Genomic DNA, 27,099 nt, shown 5'->3' with positions numbered 1-27,099 from the left:
CACTATATACGGACCACTGAACTTTGCCTGGAGAGAAGAACCAGGGACCGGTAAAAGTGTTAACACTTTATCACCAACCTCGAATTTCCTTTGCACAGCTTTCTTATCAAACGTCCTCTTCATCTTACCCTGCGCTGCAACGAGAGCATCGCGTGCGATTGCACATGCTTTATGCAGACGCTCTCTAAAAGAGCTCACATAGTCCAACACATTTACCTTAGGAGTGTCTGTGTCGGACAGAAAATTCTCCTTGAGTAGTTGCAACGGGCCACGCACTGTGTGACCGAACACCAGCTCAGCAGGGCTAAATCCCAGCGATTCCTGCATGCTTTCCCTCACAGCTAAAAGGAGCAGCGGCAACCCCTCATCCCACTCCTTTTCAGACCCAAGGCAAAATTTCCGCATCATAGATTTCAAGGTCTGGTGAAACCGCTCAAGTGCACCTTGAGACTCTGGATGATAGGCACTGGATTTTTGATGTTTGATACCAAGTGACTGCAAAACCTGAGCAAAGATCTTAGACATGAAATTAGAGCCTTGGTCGGTCTGGACAACTTTTGGTAACCCGAAAGTGGAAAAGAAGTTCACTAACGCTTTAACCACTGATTTAACTTTAAGGGTGCGCAATGGAATTGCCTCGGGAAAAACGCGTAGCAACACACATCAAAGTCAAGAGGTACTGGTGGCCCGATTTTGTTTTAGGGAGTGGACCAACACAGTCGATGAGTATGTGTTCAAAAGGTTCCCCTAACACTGGGATAGGATGTAATGGAGCGGGTGGAATGACTTGGTTAGACTTACCGCTAATCTGACAGGTGTGGCAAGAACGACAATACTTAGCAACGTCATTCTTCAGTCCTGGCCAAAAGAAATGGCGCAGAATGCGGTGGTAGGTTTTCCTAATACCTAAATGTCCAGAAAAATTGTCATGGGCAAGACTAAGAACTTTGTGCCGGTACTGTTGAGGCACCAGAACCTGCCTAGACACATTCCAACCCAGATCACCAGCTGCAGGCGGATACCAGGTACGCATCAACACATCATCCTCAACACTATAAACACGAGGGTACTGGTCACTAGAGTGGGCAGCTGAAAAACAACCCACCAGAGTCGGGTCACTGTGTTGTGCCAAAACAAAATCCTTTTTGTTAACTCCGGAAGGCAGTTGAGATGTCACGGATGGGCTAACAGACAGCATCGCCTCCGAGTCGCCCATCAGCGGGTCACAGGTTTTAGATTCAGACTCCGGCTCACCACCAGCGCAGAGAAAAGAATCAGACAGATCAACGTCACCATACTTGCGCTTGTGCGCGCGAGTTACAGCGCAAGCGGGGAAAACAGAGGGTGAGCGCCCAGCAGCAAGGTCAGATAACAAAGTATCCGGCACAGGATTCCCAACCACTCTCGGAGCAGAAAACACTTTCCCGTTTGCTAAATCATTCCCCAGAATCATCGCAACTCCGGGCACTGGCAGATGATCGCGCACTCCAACCGTTACCGGACCCGAAACGAGCGGCGATTGAAGAAACACCTTGTGTAGTGGTACTCGCAACACATCCATTTTTACTCCCCAGACAAGAGCATCTGAACCGCAAAAAGAGAAATCAGAAAAAGGCAAAATACCCCTCAAAATAAGTGTCTGCGCGGCTCCAGTGTCACGCAGAATCGTGATCGGCACCCGATCCTCCTCCTTTCCGTTCAGAGAAACAAATCCTTCCGACACAAAAGGACGGTAGCTGTCATCAAGGCTGTCACTTCTCACTTCATTGTCAGGTGAAGTGGAAGCAGACATAGAACGAACGAAACCAACACTTTTCGGCTTCCTTACCGTGTGAGCCTGCTCCTTGCGCTGTAGTGATGGACAAGCAGCGACAAGGTGACCGATTTCATGACAATAGAAACATTTGCGGTCTGACACAGGAATAGCAGCAGAAGGCGTCTGTCGCTTAGGAGAAACCCTATAACTTTTGGCATGCTGAGTCGGGGAAGCGTACTCACGGCGTGCTGTCGAAAGTGCTGCGCGATGGGTTAACACAAATTCATCGGCAAGGACAGCGGCTTTAGACAGTAACTCCACCTTCTGTTCATTAAGGTATACCACAATATTTTCAGGGAGACATGTCTTAAACTCCTCCAACAGGATCAACTCCTTCAGCTGAGTAAAGTTCTTTACTTTACTGGCAGCCAACCACTTATCAAATAAGACAGCTTTCTCACGTGCAAACTCCACAAATGTCTGACTGTCGGACTTGCTACAGGCACGAAACTTTTGCCGATAAGCCTCCGGGACTAATTCATAAGCCCGCAAAATAGTGGATTTGACAACCTCATAATCCAGACTGTCAGCAATGGAAAGACTCGCACAAACCTCCTGCGCTCTTCCTACTAATTTGCATTGCAACAATAAACTCCAGACATCCTTTGGCCATTTTAGAGTGGTTGCGATGCGCTCAAAAGCAGTAAAATATGAATCAACCTCCCCCTCCCTAAAAGGAGGTACCAAAACAATTTGCTTGCTAGCGTTAAACTGGTCAACAGTGGAAGTGTCGGGGAGTGTACTCACAGGGACGGGAGTAGCGTCTCTCGCTCGAGAAGGATCCAGCTCCATAGCTCGTATGCGAAGATGCATGAGCTCGACTTCCTTAGCCTTAGCCTCCAGCTCCACCTCCTTCAAGCGAAGGGCAAGCTTAAGATCCTCCGTCACCAAACCCGCCGCAACCTGGCTAATCGGGTCAAATGTAGGAGACTGAACGGCGACAGGAGCCTCCGCCCCCGACGTCATTCGCCCCTTGGACAGGGGCGGATCTAGAGAAATTTTCTTAGGGTGGCATGAGGGTGGCAAAGAAATCAAATGGGGTGGCAAAATCAAAGCCTTTTTTTTTCCCCAAACACATATGCAGGTGGTTACATATGGTTAAAATGATTCAAATGCAGTAAGTATACACGTTTTTCATATAAATATAGTCTATAACTTAATTATTGTCTGTAGCCCACATAATTACACACTTTAGTTGCATAAAACATGTGAGTTTTGATCTTATGTACTGTATAGCCTGTATAATAAATAAATATGTAGCCCAATAAGTATGAAATCCAGAAAGCTACACAACATGGGGCGGTTCATTTACAAATACAAGTCTAACTTAAGTTTCACTGTTTTTTGTTAGAAAACAATCACATTGTTACAGCTTAAATTACACAAAATGTCAGTAATCTGCACTGTCATGAACAAAAATTTAAACCTAATTTTTCATGATTTGTTGGATTAACCCACTGAGGTCTGAAATACAACCGCCATTTTGACTCCTTTTGAGTTTACGTTTGTATTTCACCCTCAAATTGTTTCATTTGATTTTTTCCCTTTGCCTTGTTTGGTATCATTCTTTTCAGCTCAACTGAATTTAGTTGTTTTTTTTCACTGACATACTGCATTAGTATTACTGATCTGAAATCACACAAAGAACTTAAAATCCTAGTAGTATTTTTACTGTAAAAAAAAAAAAAAACCCACAGACATGTTGAGTAAATTTTATAACTTGAAATGCAAATATAAATTGTACATTTTGTAAACATATACAACTATTTATCTAAAAATGCAGCCAATACACCTGCCGTTTTTTTTTTTTCATTTTGTACAACCATTTAAAAATATTACTAAAACTAAAATGAGAGAACAATCAGGTGTTGCAATAAGATGCTCCACAAATGATGTGTGCCAGTAAAAAGAAGTTTGTCCACCAAAAGACAGAGGAGAGCAGCACAGGGACTAACCTGCAGGCCTGACAACAGCAGGTGTATCACTCCGCTGGTTTTCTACTTAGTGACAGTGTTTACATTACAAATGTGCCTTTGTGACATTCATTAGTGCCCTCACTGACACACAAAACAAAACGACTACACAACAGAACAACTACACAAGACAACACAACACACTAAGTATACACTCCACACTAAACGTCACAAATCTCCCACATCTAAAAACTCTCTCTCTCTCTCTCTCTCTCTCTCACTCGCTCTGTCTCGCTGCCGTTACCGTCACTCCCAAAACTCTCCCCTCTTCCTAAACAACCAAATCCCACGTGTTGACTTTTTTTTTTAAATTAGTCGACATGGTGCATTTTTCCACCGATAGGAAAGAGGTGGCTTTTTTTCCTTTCTTTACTGTTTTCGCGCTGTCCTTAGAAAACGCTTAAAGCACACACACACAGAAACGTGACGACAGTATTTAGAAAAAAGCTTATATATATTATCATAACTCTGGATTTACTGGCCTGTAATTAAAATTCAAAAACTTTGAACTCCGAACTTTCAATATGGGCTGAAATAGAGACTCAGCGTGGCTGCAGCTTGTTGCTATGTCAGCTTAAAACAGTCATGTGATTTGGAGGTGCAGCGTGTCCGTGGACCCCAGAGGGTTAATAACACTCACCTTCCTTCCATTTCCAGAGTGTAACATCCAACCAAATGTGTAAAATCCGAAATTCCCATGGTGTTGTTCAAAATGTGCTCTGGCACAATCATAAGCATCGCTTGCTACTGAAAACGAGAAAAAAGCCGGTCCTGCTATGGGCTGAACCATTTGTTAATGGTGGAGAGGGGGAACACTATGCAATATATTCAGTTTTAGCATTTATATTCACTGTTGACTGTAACTACGCTCAAACTGTTAATGCTATCTTATTTTAATAAACAACACTGTCATATGCAAAACTGGGGTGGCACTTGGGGTGGCAAGGGATCATTTTAGGGTGGCAGTTGCCACCCCATGCCACCCTTCTAGATCCGCCCCTGCCCTTGGAAGGTTTCGGGACGGCCCCAGCAGCTTCCGCCCCCACCGCCGTCTCCAAACTCCCAGACCCACCCGGCGAAGTTTTCATCCTCCCAAACACTCCCCTGTCCACCAGTTTGTCCACCAAACACTGTTTAATTTCCGCCTTCTTAGAATTCAACGGAACATCCACATTGAATAAATTAGCCACTTATAGCAAATCCGCTTTTGTGCACCGCTCCAACTTCTCAATGGAGGGCTGTTGTGCAAAATCATCCATGTCAAACGACATCACGAGCAAAACAAAAAAGAAAAACACAACTCTGCAGACAACTAACAGCATCCGCTCACTAAAGGGCTGCAAAACACGCGCCTAACGCATAGACGAATGAAACTCTCCGTCTACCCACACACCCTCAATGACTCTTCCCCCACCGCAAAAGCGAAAAGGAAGCGAACCAATCACACGAACAAAAAGGGACGAGCCCCCATTTATGTTACGCCCCCAGTCTAGGCGTGTAGGGACGCACATAAAGGTTGGAGGAGAGAGAGACAGATACCCGCCCTGGTTCCCAAGCCAAACATCCAAAACCAGTTGTGCGTAAAAAAAGGTGATTTTATTAAAGGTAATGAAGCATAGCTCCAGGGTGAACCCAGGCCAAAATAATGAACAAAACCAACTAAGTCCCACCAAAGAAAACTAACTAAACCCTAAGAAAGAAACAAAACAAACAAATGACAATACTAACCCTCGCTCCCTAACCCGGAAAACAGGAGAAAACTGTTCCAAAGAAAAAGGCGGCTCACCCCTTCCGCTTCAGCCTAGAAGTGCCTAGGCACTAAGTTAATACACTAGGAGCGGCTCTCACAGAGCACGCTCACACAAACACACAGCAAAGGTATAGGCTGGAAACCAGGGCCAGGACCGCGTCGGCTGTCAAGCTGCTTGCTCGCTTCTCTCTCTCTCTTCCCGGCGGGAGCTGTCAGAACGGCTTTTTGAACGCGGTCACGTGTTCCACAGTCCAATCAGCTGCTCACTACTCTTCATTAAGGGAGGGACCTGCAAAGAGTCTTAAGCACAGTAAAGAGACAGAACAAAACAGCCCACACAGAGATCTTATGGCCACAGCCGTAACATGGTCACAGCAGCTTCTTCTTTTCATGTAGAAAAACAGTAAAAATATGTAACTTCTTTACACTGACAGAAAGGGGAGTTTCATTGGTCCGGCCCACTTAAGATCAAAGTGGGCTGTATGTGGCCCACTGTGTAAAATGAGTTTGGGGCTGGTTATAAATTGGAACCCATCAAGACCAGCATGGCCCCTCCAACTTCCACCTTCCAACCAGGCTGTGTGTTTAGTTGTGTATTGTGTGTGATAAAGTTTGTTTATCTATAAGGACTAGAATAGTTATTTTTGTATATATTGTACATATTACTTATTGCCAAATGAAGTTTTCCGAAGCACCCCAAAACCTGTCACTGTAGGTTTGGGGGTGAAAAATTTGTTACATTTATCCCTTCAGCTGCAGCCTTGGTGGTTTTTAATGGGCTGAGAGCAAATGAATAAAAAGACTTCAGCTTATAGGCTCGTCCAAATTTGGTACAAGGTCAGACAGTACCAATATGTGTCCTGTCAGGATCAGATATTAATAAATTACAGAAAAGTAAAATAGCTGTTTGCATTCAATAGGATAAAAATCAAGGAAATAAGCTGTATGTGTAATTCTATAGAATTTACATTTCTTACTGATTCTTAGGGAAAGATAAAGACTTCAGATGCCTTTGAAATCTCAGACCCTCCTACTGTCAGAGTTATCTTTCAAGCATCAACGCAAAAAAGAAAGAAATCCTCTTGCATGGAGGGAGTTTGTTGTCTCTCTGTTTACTAAAGCAGCTCTGGAGTCTCTTCTTTTCTCCTCCTGTAAAAGCTCTGCCCTGTCTGTTTACTTAATCAATGCCTTTTATGACACAATAGAATATAATTGCACAGTAAAAACAGTCACAGTCACATGTTGGCATTCGTTGGAATTCAATGTGATCTTCTGGCTTCTGTTTAATGTTGTTTACAGTGGAGGGTTCTGGTCAGTTTGGCCAGTGATGTCACACCAGCAGTAAAAACACCCTCTCAGGCAGCTATAAAAGAAAGCAGCATGAACTCTTTGGAGGAATCCTGTACAAAGAAGCTTCAGCAGCTCCTCATCACACTTTGAGACTTAAAGCTCCAACATGATCTTGCTCCTCTTCTTGTTCGGTCTGGCTCTGGGTGCTCCTTCTGAGTCTCCTTCTGATGGCAGTGAAGTGAAGCTACAGCTTGGTAACTGTCCTGTACTCTGGATCTTTTTTCCTTTATTTACTTTGACCTCTGTTTGTCTTTTTTGTAATTTTAGCACCTTTTAGTTAAACACTCCAAGAATATGTTTTTTATGTTTCTGATGTTTTTTGTTTCAGCAACTTCTGTGATACAAAAACGATTAGTGTAGGATTATAGTATGGATTTTTTTCTTTCCATACCAGATGGTTTCTGCTAAATCATAGAGTTAAGATAAAGACCTGCTAATAAACATGATAAGAGCCACTTTGTTCTCTGTGTATTTCAACTTTCGCCTTGATGGACAAACTTTCATCTTTGACTTTGGCACTATAAATAATCTCCAGAAGGGGATCTGTCAACACTTCAGATTAAGTGGATGGAAATCATATTTTCCTTTTGATGTTTAACTGTGTTGACTTCTACCTTTTGCTAACTATGGTCCAGTTTGCTTCTAAAATATATTGTTAAAAAAGTGATTCTCTGTTAATTTTTATGTCATTTAAAAAAGAAACAGTGACTGTGGTGTTTGTAAAAGCATGTTTGTTTTTTTGTTTTTTAAATCTCAGAACTTCATGAACTCGTTAATGTAGGATTAAATGATCCTTTAACACTTGAAGCTACTGAAGGTCATGCTCTCTTTCTGCACTCCCGAGCTGACAGCCTCTCTCACCTTTTCTCTTTGTGCATGTTTGATTGTAGGAATGGAGTCCGCTGTGCAGGTCACCAAATACTACTGACACAAGTACCTGAACTTTGCTGTACTGTAATTTATGTATCATGAAGTCCTTCGTGGCAAAATGAAACATTTAGTTCAGATGTTAAAACGTGAGCTCTCCACTCCCTTTTTAATAACAGGAAACCTGCATAAAATTGGATCAATTATGGAAGGCCTACTTACAGTAACTAAATAACTCTCTATACAGTAGTTTCTATATACAAACCACTTGAAGGCTATAAAGAGATAGAGGTTCACTTCCAAATGTCAGTTTCCACTGTTAGAAATGTTACCAGGAAACTTCAGTAAAGGGATATGGTGGAAGCTCAGATGAACAAAGCTTTAAGACCATCACACAAACCTCTCACATGAGTGCCAAATATCTGCAGGACAGTGTAGCTGACACAGCAGTGGTAATGATCTGCTTTGAGATTAGTCTGGTTACTGCAGGGGTTTTATTTTGGATGCTTTACAATTGTAATAGACACAAGTGTGCTTAGACATTTGTGTACACTGTAAATATCTCAAAGTGGAAAATTTTTAACAAAAAAGTTAACATAGTCTTTTTTAAATGAAAAAAAAAACTGAACAGGGTTTGTTTTGTATCTTTTACTAGAAAGGATCATAAACTTCTGTTTCCTCTTCCTGGTACAGTCATTTATTCTGTTTTCTTTTTGCTGATAATGTGATTTTATAATATAATAAAACCATAATGATTCAGACAAACAAACAGTGAAGTAAATCTACTAAACCAAAGGTGTTAATAGTTTATCTGTTTTGTCATTTGCTCCAATCAGGCCTGCCACAGCAGTCACATGTCTCTGGGTCCAGTACTAAGAGAGGATCCTCTTGATTGTGTGGAGTTCATTCTGTCTTTGTTTAATGGAGCAACTCAGGAGTTTTCACCTGTTAGAGCTCTGACCTGTCCTGTTTGATTAGTCATTGTGCTGATAAAGCCTTATGGTGCAATAAATATAAATTATACATCAAAAAACAAACAACATTTCTTCATGTCTTTGGAATTTGATGTTTTTTTCTGGCATTAGTGTTGTGTACAGTTGAGAGTTTTGGTCCGTTTGGCCAGTGATGTCACACCAGCAGTGAAAACACCCTCTCAGGCAGCTATAAAAGAAAGCAGCTCCAAATCTCTGCAGAAATCTGAACATCCTGTACAAAGAAGCTTCAGCAGCTCCTCATCATCTTTGAGACTTAAAGTCCGACATGATCTTGCTCCTCTTCTTGTTTGGGTGGTTCTGGGTGCTGTGTCTTTATTGTTGAGAATTTGTTTCATATTTGTTTATTAGAGCAGGCCATAAGTAGAGCTTGTGAGCTGCTCTCTTCCTGTTACAACAACCTTTCCTGTTTGTTTAATCATTATGCTAAATAGGACTTTGATCATATCATAAATGCAGAATTACAGCAAAAACAGTCACGTTCTTCTGAGCCTGCCAGGAGGACGTGGCTTTTTAGCAGTTATTAACTTCTTTAGAATCTGATGGTCTTTACTGCCTTGTGTTAGTGATGTTTACAGTGGAAAGTTTTGTTCCATTTGGCCAATGATATCACAGTGATCAGTGAAAACACCCTCTCAGACAGCTATAAAAGAAAGCAGCTCCAACTCTCTGCAAGAATCCTGTACAAAGAAGCTTCAGCAGCTCCTCATCACACTTTGAGACTTAAAGCTCCAACATGATCTTGCTCCTCTTCTTGTTCAGTCTGGCTCTGGGTGCTCCTTCTGAGTCTCCTTCTGATGGCAGTGAAGTGAAGCTACAACTTGGTAACTGTCCTATATTCTGACTGTGTGTGTGTGTGTGTGTGTGTGTGCGTGTGTGTCTGTGTCTGTGTTTATTATTTTAATCAAATTTTAGTTAAACACTCCAAGATTTTTTGATGTTTCTCTTTCAGCAGAGTCAGTGATAGAAAATTTCTTGGTGTGTAATTGTATTTTTTTCTACATGTATGCATTCTGATATACTGTGGTCTAGTGGTTCTCAAAGTTTTCACAATGAGTACCACCTCATAAAATATATAGCTCTTAAAGTACCACCCTTATGACCGACATTTAAGTACAGTGATATACGCCTATTTAACACCACATGCAGTTTACATGAGACAATTTTATTTCTTATATGAATGTTATGAATGTCCTGTCATAAACAAAATGTGACTAGTGATAATAATAACAACCGTACTGCATTAAAACATTCACAGCAGGTGGGATATCCGGTCTTTAAGTGATGATGTATGAACCCAGCTTCCGGGTCAAAACTACTCTCTGTTTATTAAGGCTGTTGTGTTTTTAACATGTTTTAATGCTTTGTATCTTGTTCTATTTAATCTGAGCAAGCCCTTAAAAAAGTCAGTGATCACTGTCGGCTTCTCTCCCTTTTTAATACCGCTAATCATTTTAAAGTTAAATTTTTCAAAACCTTACGATGTAACTACAGCCCAGCCCATGCGGCACTATAATAATATTAAAAACCTCATATTGTGGATGGATTATCTCAGTTGTTCTCCTGACTGAAGTTTGGTCTGTTTACAGCATCCTGCCAAGCAATTGCATTTGTCTCTAACTATTATGCTAACATAGCTGTGTCGCTAGCGATCACGTAGCATATCATTATATATCAGCTAGCCAAACTTCAGTAACCCTACAAACGTCACTGCTGTTTAGTTTTCTATCTTTACGTATGTCAGAATTGATAGCAGAGCTGTACGTTTTAATTTTTCAGAAATCCCTCAATCAGAACATGGAATATTATTTTATCTTAAAAAAGTTTTTTAGACTTCCTGTGTAGGGGAGACCGGGGATAGTTGTAACGTGGGTCAGTTGTAACACTTCCAATTTCTCCAATCAGGGCTAAGTTTCAAATGATGTGATTCATGCTGTGCATGCCCAATTCAGTTCTGTTATCACATGTGAAAAATCAGCACATTTTGTCAAACACAGACAATTTAACACGAAAAAAAAAGTAATTTGTATGCCAAACAGTAAGTTTTTCTACTTTATTTCAATTTCTAATAGCATTATCTGCTTTGCAGTTAAACACATCAAACTTAAATTATGTTATTTGTATGTCTATGGGGATATATTCTGTGTAGGTCTTTAGTGCTAATGTTTTAGCCGTTGGCTGTAATCTTAGCTAGTTCATGGCTATAGGAGTCTGGGTCAGTTGTAAGAGCAACAGTCTGGGTTAGTTGTAACAATAATGCAGATGTTACAACTTACCACACTATTACTTTAACTTATATTAAACAAGTTGGGGCAACGACATCAGCAGAGAGAGGTTCACTGGTCACCTTTGTATATGTGGTTAATGCCATTGGCAACACAATTCCTCCACTGTTTGTGTTCCCACACATACATTATGCAGACCACTGTGTCAGAGATGGACCAGTAGGAAGTATTGGTAGTGGAAATAAATCAGGATGGGTGCAAGAAACAGATTTTCTCATCTTTCTGAAGCACTTTGCAAACCACACCAAGGTCAGCCATGATAAAAAGTAATGGAATTGCGATGCTGGTGCACAACTACATTTTTTCAGCTTCATTGTTATGTTCAAAAGTTGGTGCAAGAGTTGTAGGTTATAATGCCCACTGAGCCAATGAGGCCAAACTCAAGGAAGACCAACCAAAATTAATGAAATATTTAGTTCCAGAAAATTCCATCATTTGTCTTTTTTAGGGGGTTGGAATATGTTCAATAGCTAGATTTATGCATTCTGTTACACACACACACATAGCTACATAAATGGCTCTATGTGCATTCATGTGTTGAATAAAAAAGATTACATGTTAATGTTTTGTCAGTACCCTTATTTCATTGTGTTACATTTCACCCCAGGATATGTTACAACTAACCCAGACTATGGGGTTAATTGTAACATTTCACTCTTTGTGTTTGAGACCATACCATGCAATGGGTAATTGTGCTGCAGAGAAAATAGCTGCACTATTTAATAGCAGAGACATGTAAATACTTTGCATTACATTTTGAATCCACTACCTTAAAAGAGCTCCAATTTACAGACAGAAATGTCAAAAATGTTACAACTATCCCCGGTCTCCCCTACCACTAGAGGCAGCCCACGTACCACCAGTGGTACATGTAAAACAGTTTGAGAACCACTGCAAGTAGAGTTATGATAAAAATCCGCTTGTAAACATAAAAAGAGCAGCTTACCTCTCTGCATGTTTTAACTTTCACAGTGTCAGCTTTGCAGACATGCTTATCTGACATTAGTCAGCCTGTACATCTAAGAAAAAATGTCAGTCACACTGACAAAAATGGTTATTAGTTTGTTTTTAATCAAGTTCTGACTGCTGTGTCTTCTTCAGATGACCACAGAGTTAAACTACTGCGTGGAAGCTGTCGTTCTGGTACAGTTTCAATGGCCGCTGCTACAAATATGTGGCCACACACATGAGCTGGGCTGAAGCAGAGCTCTACTGTGTGTCACAGCGAGCCAACCTGGTGTGTATCCACAGTGAGGAGGAAGAGGAGTTTGTTAAATCATTAATTAAGAACTTTGATCATGCTGAGCGATACACCTGGATTGGACTGAGTGACATCCATAAAGAAGGCAGATGGATGTGGTCTGATGGTTGTGCAGTGAGTTTCGTCTACTGGCATGCAGGACAACCAGACAATGCTGAAACAATTGAACACTGTGTTCACACTAACTATTCAAACTTAAAGAAGTGGAATGATTACTCTTGTTCTCTCATTTTACCTTCTGTTTGTGCAACACGAATAACCTGCCCTTAGAAACTAAAATGTATATTTTCCCTGCATTGTACAAAAGCAAATAGTTTTTGGCACATTAATAAATGTTTAAAACTGCTCTCAATTAAAAGAAAAAAACAATTTTACATGAAAATTCATCATCATTGCCTCCACTGTTTAACTCTGAGGTTACAGGGCCTATGACAAAACATGCAAGCGTGTAACTGGTGTCACAGACATGCGCTTGCATGTTTCATCAGCACACAGTTAGTATTTCAAATAGGGATGAATGCAGAAAATACACCTCCTCACTGATCTTCCCAGAACCTAAAATCTAATTACAGTTTTTCTCAGTAGATTTGGCTCAATTATCACAGAAAAGTCTTCATGTGGTTCTCAAAACAGTGAGGACATTTTTTCATAACACAGGCTCAACTGCAATGATTGATTTTAACAACCATTTTTCCACATTTGTCAAAACATGACAAATGTTTTGGTGGCTGTAGCTCAGGTGGTAGAGCAGGTCACTTACTAACCAGAAGGTTGGTGGTTCGATCTAGTCTGCATGTCGAATATTCTTCTGTAAGAGAGCAAGATACTCTCCAATGCATCTGTAACAGGTATTACAATTAAATAATATGAGATAGGTATTAAATTATTGTCTTGACAACTTTGGACTAGTCTCAGAAAGTTCTAGGTAAGACTATGGAGCCTTGAAAGGATCAGCAGAGAAGGAACCACACAATGATAGATAAGATATGATTTAAATAGAAACTGTATTGAAAAGTAGTAAGTTTACAAACCCTGCCTGTCTAAAGCCGGCTTCCTACAGTGCACAAACGCACATTAAAGGACCCAAAATAAAATCAAAACCAAATATCCTCTTTAAGGAAATTCTCCAAAGAGTTTCAATTAAGGAGCTTCCGCTCCTGTTGCTCAGTCCACTTCTCTTTGAAAAGAGAAATTAGAGTTCCTTGTGTGTGTGTGTGTGTTTCTGTCCACTGGTTCTAACACTACCCGGGTAGATTTTAAAGTGTTAGTCTTATCTGTGTCAAGGGATGTAGTGATAGTCCTGAGGTTCGCTGAAGATGGATCCCACGGCTGGCCACACCGTACTCTGGTCCGTCTACAGTCACTCTCTTGGGATTGGCTCGCCACTGAACCCACAGGGTTCAGATCTCAAATGATCCGGTCCTGGTCAAAAACCAATCTATGCACACAGTGCAGAGTGCATACATTACTATTTTATCTATGCTCCTTCCATCACTCATCTTTCAGTCAAGTATTGCTCAACTATAACAAATTATTTTAGTTATACAATGTCTCAAGCATCATGAAATAACTTGAGTTACATCACACAAGGTTTTAATGCAACAGAAAATATAACTTGTAGTTACCCTTTCAAGAATAAATAAACTTATAAGATTCACTCTCCCATATTTATCTTTTTAACAGCTTGCTTTTAACTGTTCTTCTTTTCAGATATTTCAACCTGAATTATTTCTCAGAAAAATATATCAACTTCTTTAAACATTAATACATTCAACAGAATAATGAGATCCATCACATTTTAAGAACCTTTTGCATCTTTATCAAATGAATTAACTTCTAAGTCAACAAAACTAAAAGGGTGCATTTCAGCACTACATGACGACATTACTGCTTCTCCAACGTTTTGGAAAGCTAACTAAATCAACTGAATCACAGTACTGTTAGAACACACAGAAATACACAGAAATCGCTAAGCAGTAGCTTAATACTAGTGGTTAGCTGGGCGCTATAGGCCTTAGCACATTTGAATATATTCTTTAGCACTTAAAATTAAATGTCTGCACCACAGTGATGTTACAGTACTTTGAACATAAATATCACAACTCCGACTGGTTGTTTTTAAACAGGAAATACATTAACAGCAGTCAACTACATGTCTTTATGGCGCTAACATTCATGTAGCATCCCTTACCGGAGCTCGTGGTGAGATAGCTCGCCAGGCTGACGCAGCTTCCCACGGCCGTATTTCACAGATTTCAGATCCTAATAAATAGCCATCTGTTAACAGCTAGTATGTGAAGATAAATTGCGAATTTAACTTTTATTTTAGCTTTTCTTACCAGGATCTTTCAGCTAATTTGGCGGTTGCCTCGTGAGTAATGGCTTTCACAACAGGAAATGTTAACTAACAGAAAGTCATCTCAAGGCATACTCGCCTCCTAGTGGCAGGGAGGGAAAATTACACCTCTAACATTATGCAGCAGCACAACCCACAAATCTGATGTGGGTTACACATCCATCAGAGTGCGAATGCTGTGTGAATGTTAGTTAGTAAGCATTTAGTAACAGCTTAGTAAAAAGTGATTGTGTGATTGGCTGAATGAACAAGTTGTGTAAAGCCCTTTGAGTTCTTAGACAGAGTAGAAAAGCGCTCTATAAGACCCAGTCCATTTACCATTTAGATGAACAGTCAATCACCTCAACTCTGAGATGAATAAATAAAATCCTTTCACCACCCTTTAAAGATTGTGTTATAAAAATGTTTAGTTTTTTCCTCAAAACCTTACTGACCTCCATAAAGAAGGCAGATGGATGTGGTCCGATGGTTGTGCAGTAGATTTTGTCTATTGGGATGCAGGACAACCAAACAACTGACGCAAAGAAGTGGACTGACTGCCCATGTTCTGTCATTTTACCCTTAGTTCGTGCAATATGGATAAACTGCCCTCAGAAACAAAAATTTACATTTTCCCTGCACTGTTTATGCTGTCTGTAGTGTGTTTGTGCAAAAGTCTAATGTAGTTACTCTAATGTAGTTAAGATCTATAGTTTGGCTTCATCCTAAAAAACAGACACACAGAAGTATATCACTGAGGAGGTGAGGAGAGAGGTACAGCAGTGTGTCTACAGCCACAGCCTGTAAAGGTAACATCTAAAGAAGAGGTTTGACTGTTTTTCAAGCTTATGTTAAATATTCCCAGTGTCTTTCTCTCATTTGACTTTAAATAATTAACTTCTGTAGTTATAATTACCATTATTTTATATATGTGCATCTAAGGATTCTTTCTTATCTTTTCTTTTTTTTCTTAAGAGCATTAGAGCAATAGATTTACATCCAATATCAGGGAGTCTGGAGGTGGAAAGAGAGTCTTTAACCATAACCAGGGGTTAAAGTGGGCTGGATAATCCTGAACTGTATTCTGGCTCCTTCGATTAATGAGCAGTTAAATCTTATAGGCAGATGAATGTGTGTTACTGGGAATCAGTTAAATTATCAATTATCATTATTAAATTTGATTGTAGGAATGTTTTCAGGTCACTAAATACTACTGCCCCAGTACCTGGACTTTGCTGTAGTTTTATTGTATCATAAAGATCCTTCTTGGCAAAGTGAACCCTTTAAATCAGATCTCAAAACTTGAGCTCGCCACTCTCCTTTTTTTTATAACAGTAAAGTCTCATCAAAATGAGTTAACTATGGAGGCCAACGTAGAGTCACTAAAGACCTCTGTCTATACAAACCATGGTCAGACATGTTATTTTAAAAATAACTTAAATAAAACCACTGAAAGGCTATAAAAAGATAGAAAAGCACCTCCAACTGTCAATTTTTATTGTCAGAAATGTTATTTTAAAAAACTTAAACCGATAAGGTGGGAGTTAAGATGAAAGCTGGAGGATGAAGAAGGTTTTAAGGCTGAACTTCACATTTTAGGGTAGAAAGCAACACAAACCCCCCACATGAGTGTCAAATATCTGCAGGACAGCCTAACTGGCACAGCAGTGGTTATGATCTGCTTTAGTTCAAAAGTCTATTTACTGCAATCTTTTTGTTTAGTTTGGTTTATTTAAAAAATGTAATAGACAGAAGGGCATTTAAACATTTGTACAAGCTGTAAATAAAGTGGCAAAGTAAAAACAAAAATTAAAGATTAATTGTATAACTTAGTGTATAGATGTGTATAGAGTGATTAAGTGTACAGACGGTCTTTCTTTTTTATTGACTCTGAACAGGCCGGCCACAATCACTTCATTTATATGTGTTTACTGCAATAAAAAGTGTGCACAGAGTTTGTTTTAGATTTGTTTACTGAGAATGATTGTACACTTCTATTTCCTCTTCCTGATATAGTAACCTATTCTGTTTAGCATTTTGCTGATGATGTGATTTTATAATATAATAAAACAATAAATATTCAGACAAACAAACAGTGAAGTTCTCTGGAAAAGGCCAGAGCTCAACACGTGTCAGTAAGTAGTTAAGTGATGTTTTTGAGTTGTGGACAGTGTTGGGACTAACGCGTTATTAAGTAACGCGTTACAGTAACTACGTTATTATTGTGGTAACGAGCACGGTAACTAGTTATTATGCCAAAACCAGGAACGCGTTACTCGTTACTGGGATTTAGATAGGCTCGTTACTCGTTACTTCGTGTGGTGGATATCGCGGAGCTTCCACAGATTCAATAACATTAGCAAGTGGTGGAAGCCAGCAGGTGGATGAAGGAAAAGAGAGGCAAGAGGAGAGACCAAGCGGCCGCCGCCCGCGTGTCAGGTGAACTGAACTTCAGGTAAGAAGTTATGACCTGCAGTCTATCGAGTCAGATATAAACCAAGTTTAGGTGGAGTTTATTTTCGGTATGCTGACATTTTCGTACTGCGTGCTAGCTAGCATGACGGAGTTTCTATACAGCTGTGTGGGTGCTATGTTACTGATGTTGAACTTTATTTTGTTCATACGGTTAATTATTAGAGTTGCCAACCGTCCCGTAAAAAACAGAATCGTCTCATATTCAGAGAAAATATTACGCGTTTCGTACTGAGGTGAAAAGCAACACAGTTTGTCCCGGACTTCAGCTACAATGAAAAAGACACAAAGCTGAAGCTGCACAGCTGCCTCTTCTTCTCTCATTCTCTCCTGTTTCTACTTCAATCACGAAACTGATCAATGATCAGCTGATCGGCTTTTTTCTCTTGTTTATTTATCGCCCACTTTGCGCCAGAAAGAGGAAACCAGCGGAGGTCGCGCTAAACAACAGCAGCACGTTTAAGCTTGATCAGCTGTTGTTAGAATTTATTTAATATTAATTTCTAGTATCAGCTGATGTTTGCTGGAGCCACAGCTGTAAAGCTGCTGGTCATGATATCGGTTTGGTTATCTGGTGAGAGGAAACATGCAGATGAAACCAGGAGATGTCCTTACTGAATCATCAGAGCTGAACAGGTGATGGAGAAACAGGTTTACCTTTTAGGTGACATGAATGAGTTGAAGGAAGTTATGAGCTGTTTCTGAGAGACAAATAACACCAGGATCCTTTTCTACGTAGCTGACAGCTGGTAACTGTGCAGGGGCGGGTCTAGCAAAGTGTTGCCAGGGGGCCAGGTAGGGCATTAACAGGGAAAGGGGGGGACAAGGAAATAGTTTTCTTTATTATTCTCATTTAAAATGTCTAGCTTTTAAAAAAATAATTATCTGAGTCTTACAACAAACAATTGATAGATTGATACATATATACCATCAGAACAGTGTACATCACTGTCACAACAGTGTTTATTTTCATTCAAAGGCTTTATGATTTTTCCTATAATGGCGGGCGGTCTCTAGTCAAAATGCCCGGGACGATTTTTTGTCCCAGTCCAGCCCTGTATGCAGCTCATCTGCAGTCTGGTGTTACCTACATCTTCCTATTCAGAAGGCAGAATTTCCAAGTTCTGAGTACAATCAAAAGCACCACGACTGCAGTTTTTGTGTTGGATGTAAAAAGCAGGCTAGAATCATGGCGGCGGTCAACGACGGTCCAGGCGTGGGATTTCTCTCGTGGAAATGTGCACATTATTTTTTCCTTTCTATTGGTAGGTGGCACAGTGCACTTGTGGCAAGTAAGCAAGCTAGAAGACTGGCACTCTTGCTGGGTATCCAGTTACGGAAGCAACACATTAACAAGAGAATTCTGAGTAAAACCAAAGTTACTTTCCCTAGTAACTAGTTACTCTGAAAGTAACGAGTAACTTGAAGTAACTGAGTTACTTTTTTAGAGAAGTAACTAGTAATGTAACTAAGTTACTAATTTAAAGTAACTTACCCAACACTGGTTGTGGATAATTTTACCCAAACACACTTGAATCAGTTATGCAAAAAAAAAGGACTAAAAGCTCAACGATAATCTCATAAATAAATAATATGTCTGTCCTGAGGCTTTAGTTAGAAATGAAGTAAGCTAACTAACACTAGGAAAGACAAGCAGTTTCTTTCATATGGACTTCACTATGAGTTTAATTTCCACCTGTTTTGCGTTTCTTTTTTGAAGAATAGAGCTTACTTATAATGGACCCATCCTACTGTCTCTTTCTCCTGCTGAGGTCCAGTTCTAGGCTCAGCATCAGCTGGGAGCACATGCACCTGGACCAAACCAAAACATGAAATAAGGAGGGGGGAGGCTGACTGGTTATTATTGTTGCTGCCAAAAACAAAACTACATTAATCATCCTCTCTGTTGTAGCTCAGGTCTGTTTTTTGATACTGCAATTATTCGGATTAATATTAATAAGATGTGACCAAAAATACTTTTATAAACTGTTTAATGTCACGATTCCAGAGTTTTCCAGAGTTTTCTAATGACATGTAGCTTTTGCTTTGTTAGTTAAAGTCAAGATAGGATGAGAAGGATGAAGAAAGCTTTCAGATAAAACTGCACCTCTGTGACATGGACATTTGGAAAAATGTTTTAATGTCTGTTTTCTGTAGATGTGGCATTGAAAAATGTTTCTTATTAAATTTAAATAAGAACAGTTTTTTTAAAAAGGAAATAAATAAACAAACTGCAGTAATCCAAGGCATCTCAAATTTTTTAATAGACTGTAAATATCCAATATTTACAGAACAATAAAAAAAATGTTTCAATGTATTAAAAATCCATCTATAAACTAAAAGTCCAAATTGTATTATTTAATTTATTTTTATAGCTTTATTTATTTCAACTTTGTCTGCCATAGTAGAGTCACATATCTCTGGGTTGACTACATAGAGAGGATCCTTCTGAGAGGGGAGAGTTCAATCTGTCCTTGTTTACTGAAGCAGCTCAGGAGTTTCTATTTGGTCCTTCCTGTTAGAGATCTGATTCACCCTGTTTGATTAATCATTATGCTGATATAGCTTTATGGTACCATAAACATATATTACACATCTAAACAAACAACATTTCTCAGATAGTTGGAATTCAGCGTATTTTTCCGGCTCATGTTTAGTGGTAGTTTTTGGCCATTTGGCCAGTGATGTCACACCAGCAGTGAAAACACCCTCTCAGGCAGCTATAAAAGAAAGCAGGACCAACACTCTGCAGAAATCTGAACATCCTGTAGGAAGAAGCTTCAGCAGCTCCTCATCATACTTTGAGACTTAAAGCTCCAACATGATCTTGCTCCTCTTCTTGTTCGGTCTGGCTCTGGGTGCTCCATCTGAGTCTCCGTCTGATGACAATGAAGTGAAGATCCAACTTGGTAACTTTTTTGTGCATTTTTTTGTCTTTTTAATTAGCAAGTAATAGATTTTAAATGCACTTTTATCATGTTTCTTGTTTTGTTTTTCTCAGGAGAAATGTGTGTTAGTGTAATTGGGGATACATGCATTAATTGGGTTCCACGTTTCAAACCTCCAGCAGAACCAGGCTCAGACAGGGGCAGCCATTTGCTGCGACCGGAGGAACTTTAGGCCTCATCAAAAAGAAAAGCTTAATATTAAAAGTAGATTATTGATTATCTGTGTCCTTAATCCAAACTGGCTGATTACACAGTAGAGGAGGCTTAAAGTGGAAGGCTCTGCCTCCCATTCTACTTTTAATTAACCTCAAAACCACAAGTAAACCAGCAGTCTAAGAGCAAAGTACTCCATTTCTCTTAAATAAGATGTAGCCTGAGTATTTTATACCTTGTATGTGAGAAGAAGGATTTTAAATTTCATTCTGGATTTAGCAGGGAGCTGATGCAGAGAAGCTAATATGTAATGTTTCTTTCTATTCCCTGAAGTACATACAGAAAAGCAGCCTGACACCAAGTCTCACCTTTAGGATCTGAGCAGTACAGATCAGGTTTCTTCTGTTACTAAAAAACAAATCATGATCTTTTTTCTCTTCTTGTTTCTGTCTTTTTCAGATGACCGAGCAGTGAAGCTGCTGAGAGGAAACTGTCCCCCGTACTGGTGGAGCTTCAACGGCCGCTGCTATAAGTATTTAGCTACACCAATGAGCTGGGCTGATGCAGAGTTCCACTGTTTGTCACAGGGAGCCAACCTGGTGTCAATCCACAACATGGAGGAAGAGATCTTTGTCAGATCCCTGATCAGGAACTTTGACCATGCTCAGAGAGCCAGTTGGATTGGACTCAGTGACATCCACAGAGAGGGCAGATGGATGTGGTCTGATGGCTCTGTGGCACGCTTTTTTAACTGGCTTGCAGGCGAGCCAAACAACCAGAAACAAAATGAACACTGTGTGCAAAACAACTATGGTTCTGTTAAGAAGTGGAATGACGTCCCATGCTCTTATGGTTATCCCTCTGTTTGTGTAAAACGCAATGCCTGTGTTTAGAAAATAAGCCCTAATTCAACATTAGACAGTTAATCTGATGTTATGTTGGCATGTAGTGTCCCTCCACAATAAATTTAGCAATGTTAATATTAATATATCCTAATTAATATGTTTATTAATTAAACATATTAGAAGTACAGAAGTGCAAGGCTGGAGTACTGAAATTTAAGGACTCTGTATTAAACAGGTATTTTCATCATGCATTTGTTTGTTTGTTTGTTTTTCTGGATCACTTTAAATCAATAAAATGAAAGTGCTGCACAGCGATAGCCAGTTACCATCTCTTTTATTTCATGATTATTATCTTGGTTTCTTTCTTATTTAAATGCAAGAAGAATCCTTTCAAATAAGGAGCTCTAGGACTTCCTGGGCTGTTTAAGTGGGCCAGGGTAGAACAGAACAGCAAATCAGTGCATGGAGGACATTAAGCCAAACAATAAAGTAAAAGTGTTACAAACAACTATCATACAGTTGACTTGCCATGCTCTTCTAGATTTGCCTCTGTTTGTGTAAAACAAAAACCTACATGTGTATGTGTATGACAAATAAACATGTTAGATACTCTGTTCTAGTTTTCTAGACTTAAAGCTTCAACATGATCTTGCTCCTCTTCTTATTTGGGTGACTCTGGGTGCTGAGTCCTCTTTAATGTTGAGAATTTTTTCAGTCTTTGTTTATTATAGCAGTAAGTAGAGCTTGTGAGCTGCTCTCTTCCTGTTACAACAACCTTTCCTGTGTGTTTAATCATTATGCTGAAAAGGCCTTTGATCAAATCATAAATGCAGAATTACAGCAAAAACAGTCACGTTCTTCTGAGCCTGCCAGGAGGACGTGGCTGTTCAGCAGTTATTAATTTCATTAGAATGTGATGGTCTTTACTGCCTGGTGTTAGTGATGTTTACAATGGAGAGTTTTGTTCCATTTGGCCAATGATATCACAGTGATCAGTGAAAACACCCTCTCAGACAGCTATAAAAGAAAGCAGCTCCAACTCTCTGCAGGAATCCTGTACAAAGAAGCTTCAGCAGCTCTTCATCACACTTTGAGACTTAAAGCTCCAACATGATCTTGCTCCTCTTTCTGTTCAGTCTGGCTCTGGGTGCTCCTTCTGAGTCTCCTTCTGATGGCAGTGAAGTGAAGCTCCAACTCGGTAACTGTCCTATATTCTGACTCTTCCCTTCCTTCTTGTATTTTAACTTTATTTGTGTGTGTGGGTTTTTTCAATTATTTTAATCAAATTTTAGTTAAACACTCCAGGATTTTCTGCTTGTTATGTTTGAGCAGTCAGTGATACAAATTTCTTGGTGTTGGATTGTAACACAGATTTTTTCCCCATGTCAGATGGGTTCAACTATACCGTAGAGTTATGATAAACACAATAAGAGCAGCTTACTTCTCTCCATGTTTTAACTTTCACAGTGTTAACTGTGCAGACATGCTTTTCTGATATTCTTCAGTGTCACGGTTCACTGAGGACTCACACACAGGACTCTTCAACTTGGGAAGATCACAGTGGCATTTATTACACGTTTCACCAGGTGTATGTACAGACAGGCGGGGAATAGTGCTATATACAAGGTGACAAGGGTATGGGCTCCAGGGGATCCAAGCTGGGGAGGACGGGGGGAAAACACTCACTCCTCTTCGGTCACTCACTGCTTGCTGACAGCCACTCTCCAATCACTCACGACAAGGAATCCTCTCAGGGTAAACAGGGACGGATCCAGGGAATCTGAGTCACACAATGATCCTGCGATGAATAGCTGACATCCCTCTGCTTAAATGCTGACAGCGCAAATGAGACTCAGGTGTTTCCACTTCACGGGTGCGTGGGCTGAGGTGTGAATCTGCAATGAGTTCCAGCCCAGCGAGAGAGAGAGATAAAGAGAGAACTAGAGACAATAATGCTACTGATCAGCTACTTGCTGATCCACCAGGCCGTGACATTCAGAGGGTACATCAAAGAAAAAGTATCAGTCACACAGTCAGTCAAACAGTTACTACTGCGTGGAAACTGTCCCATGTTCTGGTACAGCTTCAATGGCCGCTGCTACAAATATGTGGCCACACACATGAGCTGGGCTGATGCAGAGCTCTACTGTGTGTCACAGTGAGCCAACCTGGTGTCTATCCACAGCGAGGAGGAAGAGGAGTTTGTAAAATTATTAATTAAGAACTTTGACCATGCTGAGCGATACACCTGGATTGGACTGAGTGACCTCCATAAAGAAGGCAGATGGATGTTGTCTGATGGTTGTGCAGTGAGTTTTGTCTCCTGGCATCCAGACAACGATGGAACAAATGAACACTGTGTTCACACTAACATGTTTCACGCAAAGAAGTGGAATGATCACCAATGTTCTGTCAATTTAGCTTTTGTTTGTGCAACACAGATAACCTGCCCTTAGATACTTAAATGTACTTTAAACCTGCACTCTTTATGCTATCTGTCTTTTGTGTGTTTGTGTGACAGCCTAAAAATTCCACTAATCTTGATTTTCATATCAACCACTGGCAGCTGCACTCGAATGAAATATTTTCTCATATTTTTCATCTCAAAATTTATGGAAGGGAAGACCGGAGTTCCATCAGTTCCTTCTTTGCTGTTTCACATATCATATCTTTACCTTTTCCATTTCCTTTCTGCCCACTGCCCTCTTTCCTGGAAAACTCCCTACCTCCACAGTTATGTCATCTGGACCAGCTGCCTTTCCAATAGCTGCCCCCACTCCCTCCTTACTAATCCTCTGCATTTCCTGATGTCCTCATGTCTCTCTTATTTTCTTCATTCCATCACTCTTACTGATTACTTGTCCAAGAAAGTAATCCCCCTTAATTAGTTACTTTATTACTTAGTTACTTTTTGAAAACATGATACACAACCTGAATACGTTTTAAAGCAATAGACCTTTCAGCCCAATTCTATTTTTTCTGCATAATCCATCATACAAAATGTAATCAAATCAAAAAGTCTCTTTTTAAAAACTTTATGCACATTGCATCAAGCAAAAATTTAATTATATGCAACAGTCTTTAACTCAAAGAAATTTGTTTAACATTTAAACCTATTTTCTGCTTATTCCAGCATATTTTTGTGTTTACACTCACTTTTTCAAATAGATGTAAGTAAAACAAAGTAAAAAAGATAAATAAAATAAAGATTCGGCGGCACTAAGTCTTAAATGTTAATTTCACATTCCTGTGGCGGTGTGCTATGTGCTTGCTCTGATTTGAAGTTTAATTTTTCACTGTAGAAAGAAGTTTTCTTCCCACACAGAGTGTACAGTGGACGCTAATGTTTTTGTCACTTTTTACAGAATCAAACTCAAAGTAATGTCAGTACTTCCAAGCTTTAAACGCCACATGGTCGTACCCACTCCTGCACTCCATATTATCCATTGCTGATCTACACACGTCTGTAGCTGTCACAGACGTCACAAGCGCTTATGTCATTGTCATGAGACACGAACAAAATCATGACAGTTTAGTAGCGCAGTAACACAGCGTGCTTTCAAGAAAGTAACAGTAATCTAATTACTTTTTTGCAATAGTAATCCCTTACTTTATTTGAAAAAAGAAATCAGATTACACATTACTGCCAATCTCTGATCGTTATCAATGCTAACCTACTGCACATCTTTTCCAGCTGACTTTCTACCTAGCCAATTGATATTTGTTCTTTTCTCATTCCTTATGTCCATCCTCACATTGTCACTTTGCCTTTGCCAGCTCTCTTGTAGCCGTCCACCTAGCCTCTCAGTACTCCTGTCTACTTTCTTGATCTGTATGACTATCCCACTTTTTCTTCGCTTTGAATACTTTCCTGTGTCCTCTTTGCTCTGTTCACAGGATACACCAAACACCTCAGCGTTTTCCCTCAACACTTCAGCAGTACTTCCCCATTTATCTGTCAACTCTTTCACCATTGAATTCATGCCTCTCCCTTCACTAACTTCTTCTTGATTTCCAAACCATTCGATTTTGCCTAGCTATATTTTCTCCTGGCATCACTTTGCAGTCTCCTATCTCTTTCATATTGCAAATTCTGCATAAGTTGCAGTCCACCTGCGTACACCTTCTCCACTTTTGTTCCTCCCTGTCAGGGTTCCTGAGTCATTGACCCAGTGTTTTCAGTTTATTCATGTTCTCTCTTTAGTTTCCATATGTTCACATTTCCTGTTTTATTATGTTAGCCCTTTGTCAGTGTCTTTGCTTTATGTTCTAATTCTACTTCGTGCGTCATTAGTCAGATTATGTCCAGCTGTGTACTCACAAACCTCTCATCACACTTTGAGACTTAAAGCTCCAACATGATCTTGCTCCTCTTCTTGTTCGGTCTGACTCTGGTGGCTCCTTCTGAGTCTCCTTCTGATGACACTGAAGTGATGCTACAACTTGGTGTCTGTCCCATACTCTGGCTACTCTTTACTTTTTCTTTATTTGTGTGTTTTTAGACTAAATGTGATTTCATTAAACACTCCAAGAACCCTTTTTTCCCCATGTCTCTGATGTTTTTGTTGGATTTTGAAATGGAGCAAAAACATTTCAAAGTCATGCCAAATGGGTTCTGCTACACCAGAGAGTTATGATGAAGACCTGCTCACTAATGAAAGAGCAGTTTACTTCTCTTTGCATTTTAACATTCATCTTTATGGACAGACTGATCTTTCGTTATCAATAAAACATCCAAGATTGGCAGAACCAGTTATTCAGAGGACATGTTGATACTTCAGATTAAGTGGATGTAATGTGCTGAAATAGTGACTTTCCATCATACAGATATATTGCCTAAAGTCAACTAATACATAACTTCTCATGGAATGAGACTGTACAGATAATACCTGTTATATCAAGGCCCTGTGGTATTCACACAGTGACACAGATTAACAAACACATGTAAAAAAAATTTCAGAGTACTAACAGTGAACCTTTGTATTGGTCAGTTGAGTTCAGCAGAAGATGGAGTCATTGTTACGATGAGCCTTTCTGTCTAAACCACCACATGACAGATTCAGTATTTTAATGAAAGTTATGTTGTTGTTGTTGTTGTTGTTGTTATAAAGAAATCGTGAATTTCACAAGCAGACATTGTGAAGGTCTTGTTCTTCTAATATTGTTAATATATAATCACGTTCCTCAAAGGCCACCTCCAGGTGGATCTGGTTTCCTGTTTTCACTTATGTCCATCTTCTATGTAGTTCTGTATGAATAAAGGGGTTTTTGTTTATTTTTTGCCAAATAGATATGAAGAAGCCCTTTTTTAAGCATATAGGAAAAGGCAGAGCTACTCAGAGCAGCTAAACTTTGTGACTCTGACAAAAAGCATGTTCTTGTTCATCTTCTTGTTTCTGTTTTCTTTAGATAACCAGAAAGTGAAACTACTGCGTGGAAACTGTCCCATGTTCTGGTGGAACTTCAATGGCCGCTGCTACAAATATGTGGCCACACGCATGAGCTGGGCTGATGCAGAGCTCTACTGTGTGTCTGAGAAAGCCAACCTGGTGTCTATCTACAGTGAGGAGGAAGAGGAGTTTGTTAAATCTTTGATTAAGAACTTTGACCATGCTGAGGGACGCACCTGGATTGGACTCAGTGACCTCCATAAAGAAGGCAGATGGATGTGGTCCGATGGTTGTGCAGTGAGTTTTGTCTACTGGCATCCTGCAGAGCCAAACAACGGTGGAGGAGCTGAACACTGTGTTCACAACAACTATGATACAAATAAGAAGTGGAATGATGTACCGTGTTCTGTACCTTATACCTCTGTTTGTGCTACTCGTGTAGCCTGCCCATAGCAACTGAGAATCTTACATATTCAAAAACTTTATCATTTTTACTAACTTTCATTTTTATGATTGCTGGATCAACAACTGTAAATATCACCAATGTGAAGTCATATCTTAATTCTAAATCTATATCTTATTCTGTCAAAATCATTAATTTTATCATAGTTTTGTGATATCTGAAGCTGAACTGTCTGATATTGAATCCAAGCTGTACATTA

General features: G+C 39.8%; 4 protein-coding genes, 1 long non-coding RNA gene and 1 pseudogene across 5 annotated transcripts; 4 read left to right on the top strand and 2 right to left on the bottom strand.

Annotated features, from left to right (window-relative positions):
• LOC120435439 lies at positions 1-6,266 on the bottom strand. The gene is made up of 2 exons (XM_039605081.1): positions 4,794-6,266; positions 1-2,788 (listed from the first exon to the last, which is right to left on the bottom strand). The coding sequence occupies exons 1-2, from the start codon at positions 4,875-4,877 to the stop codon at positions 614-616; spliced, it is 2,259 nt and encodes a 752-aa protein (XP_039461015.1). The 5' UTR covers positions 4,878-6,266; the 3' UTR covers positions 1-613.
• On the top strand, positions 940-12,595 carry LOC116333662 (lactose-binding lectin l-2-like). The gene is made up of 3 exons (XM_039605083.1): positions 940-1,025; positions 6,839-7,094; positions 12,166-12,595. The coding sequence occupies exons 2-3, from the start codon at positions 6,996-6,998 to the stop codon at positions 12,562-12,564; spliced, it is 498 nt and encodes a 165-aa protein (XP_039461017.1). The 5' UTR covers positions 940-1,025; positions 6,839-6,995; the 3' UTR covers positions 12,565-12,595.
• A 999-nt stretch (positions 12,596-13,594) lies between these two features.
• On the bottom strand, positions 13,595-14,789 carry LOC120435440. The gene is made up of 3 exons (XR_005609731.1): positions 14,634-14,789; positions 14,486-14,556; positions 13,595-13,732 (listed from the first exon to the last, which is right to left on the bottom strand). It is a non-coding gene; the product is annotated as an uncharacterized LOC120435440 (long non-coding RNA).
• Positions 14,790-19,874: 5,085 nt separating this feature from the next.
• Positions 19,875-21,580, top strand: LOC116333642 (lactose-binding lectin l-2-like). Its single transcript, XM_039605082.1, has 2 exons — positions 19,875-20,010; positions 20,662-21,580. The coding sequence occupies exons 1-2, from the start codon at positions 19,923-19,925 to the stop codon at positions 21,093-21,095; spliced, it is 522 nt and encodes a 173-aa protein (XP_039461016.1). The 5' UTR covers positions 19,875-19,922; the 3' UTR covers positions 21,096-21,580.
• A 577-nt stretch (positions 21,581-22,157) lies between these two features.
• LOC116333661 lies at positions 22,158-23,503 on the top strand (annotated as a pseudogene).
• Positions 23,504-25,405: 1,902 nt separating this feature from the next.
• On the top strand, positions 25,406-26,890 carry LOC116333660 (lactose-binding lectin l-2-like). The gene is made up of 2 exons (XM_039605301.1): positions 25,406-25,493; positions 26,457-26,890. The coding sequence occupies exons 1-2, from the start codon at positions 25,406-25,408 to the stop codon at positions 26,888-26,890; spliced, it is 522 nt and encodes a 173-aa protein (XP_039461235.1).
• The last annotated feature ends 209 nt before the right edge of the window (positions 26,891-27,099 follow it).

This window comes from Oreochromis aureus, linkage group 22 (genome assembly GCF_013358895.1).
Source record: "Oreochromis aureus strain Israel breed Guangdong linkage group 22, ZZ_aureus, whole genome shotgun sequence".
NCBI lineage: Eukaryota > Metazoa > Chordata > Actinopteri > Cichliformes > Cichlidae > Oreochromis > Oreochromis aureus.
The sequence above is the reverse complement of the archived record's forward strand: the minus strand, read 5'-3'. Positions and strand labels throughout refer to the sequence as shown.

Bases quoted from the DNA above. Each gene is read 5' to 3' on its own strand.
- LOC120435439 (XM_039605081.1), bottom strand. From the start codon at position 4,877: ATGAAAACTTCGCCGGGTGGGTCTGGGAGTTTGGAGACGGCGGTGGGG. The intron at 2,789-4,793 runs GGCAGGGGCGGA...CCCCTGTCCAAG, and splicing joins CCGTCCCGAAACCTTCCAAG to GGGCGAATGACGTCGGGGGC.
- LOC116333662 (XM_039605083.1), top strand. From the start codon at position 6,996: ATGATCTTGCTCCTCTTCTTGTTCGGTCTGGCTCTGGGTGCTCCTTCT. The intron at 7,095-12,165 runs GTACTCTGGATC...ACTGCGTGGAAG, and splicing joins TACAGCTTGGTAACTGTCCT to CTGTCGTTCTGGTACAGTTT.
- LOC116333642 (XM_039605082.1), top strand. From the start codon at position 19,923: ATGATCTTGCTCCTCTTCTTGTTCGGTCTGGCTCTGGGTGCTCCATCT. The intron at 20,011-20,661 runs GTAACTTTTTTG...TGTCTTTTTCAG, and splicing joins TGAAGTGAAGATCCAACTTG to ATGACCGAGCAGTGAAGCTG.
- LOC116333660 (XM_039605301.1), top strand. From the start codon at position 25,406: ATGATCTTGCTCCTCTTCTTGTTCGGTCTGACTCTGGTGGCTCCTTCT. The intron at 25,494-26,456 runs GTGTCTGTCCCA...TGTTTTCTTTAG, and splicing joins TGAAGTGATGCTACAACTTG to ATAACCAGAAAGTGAAACTA.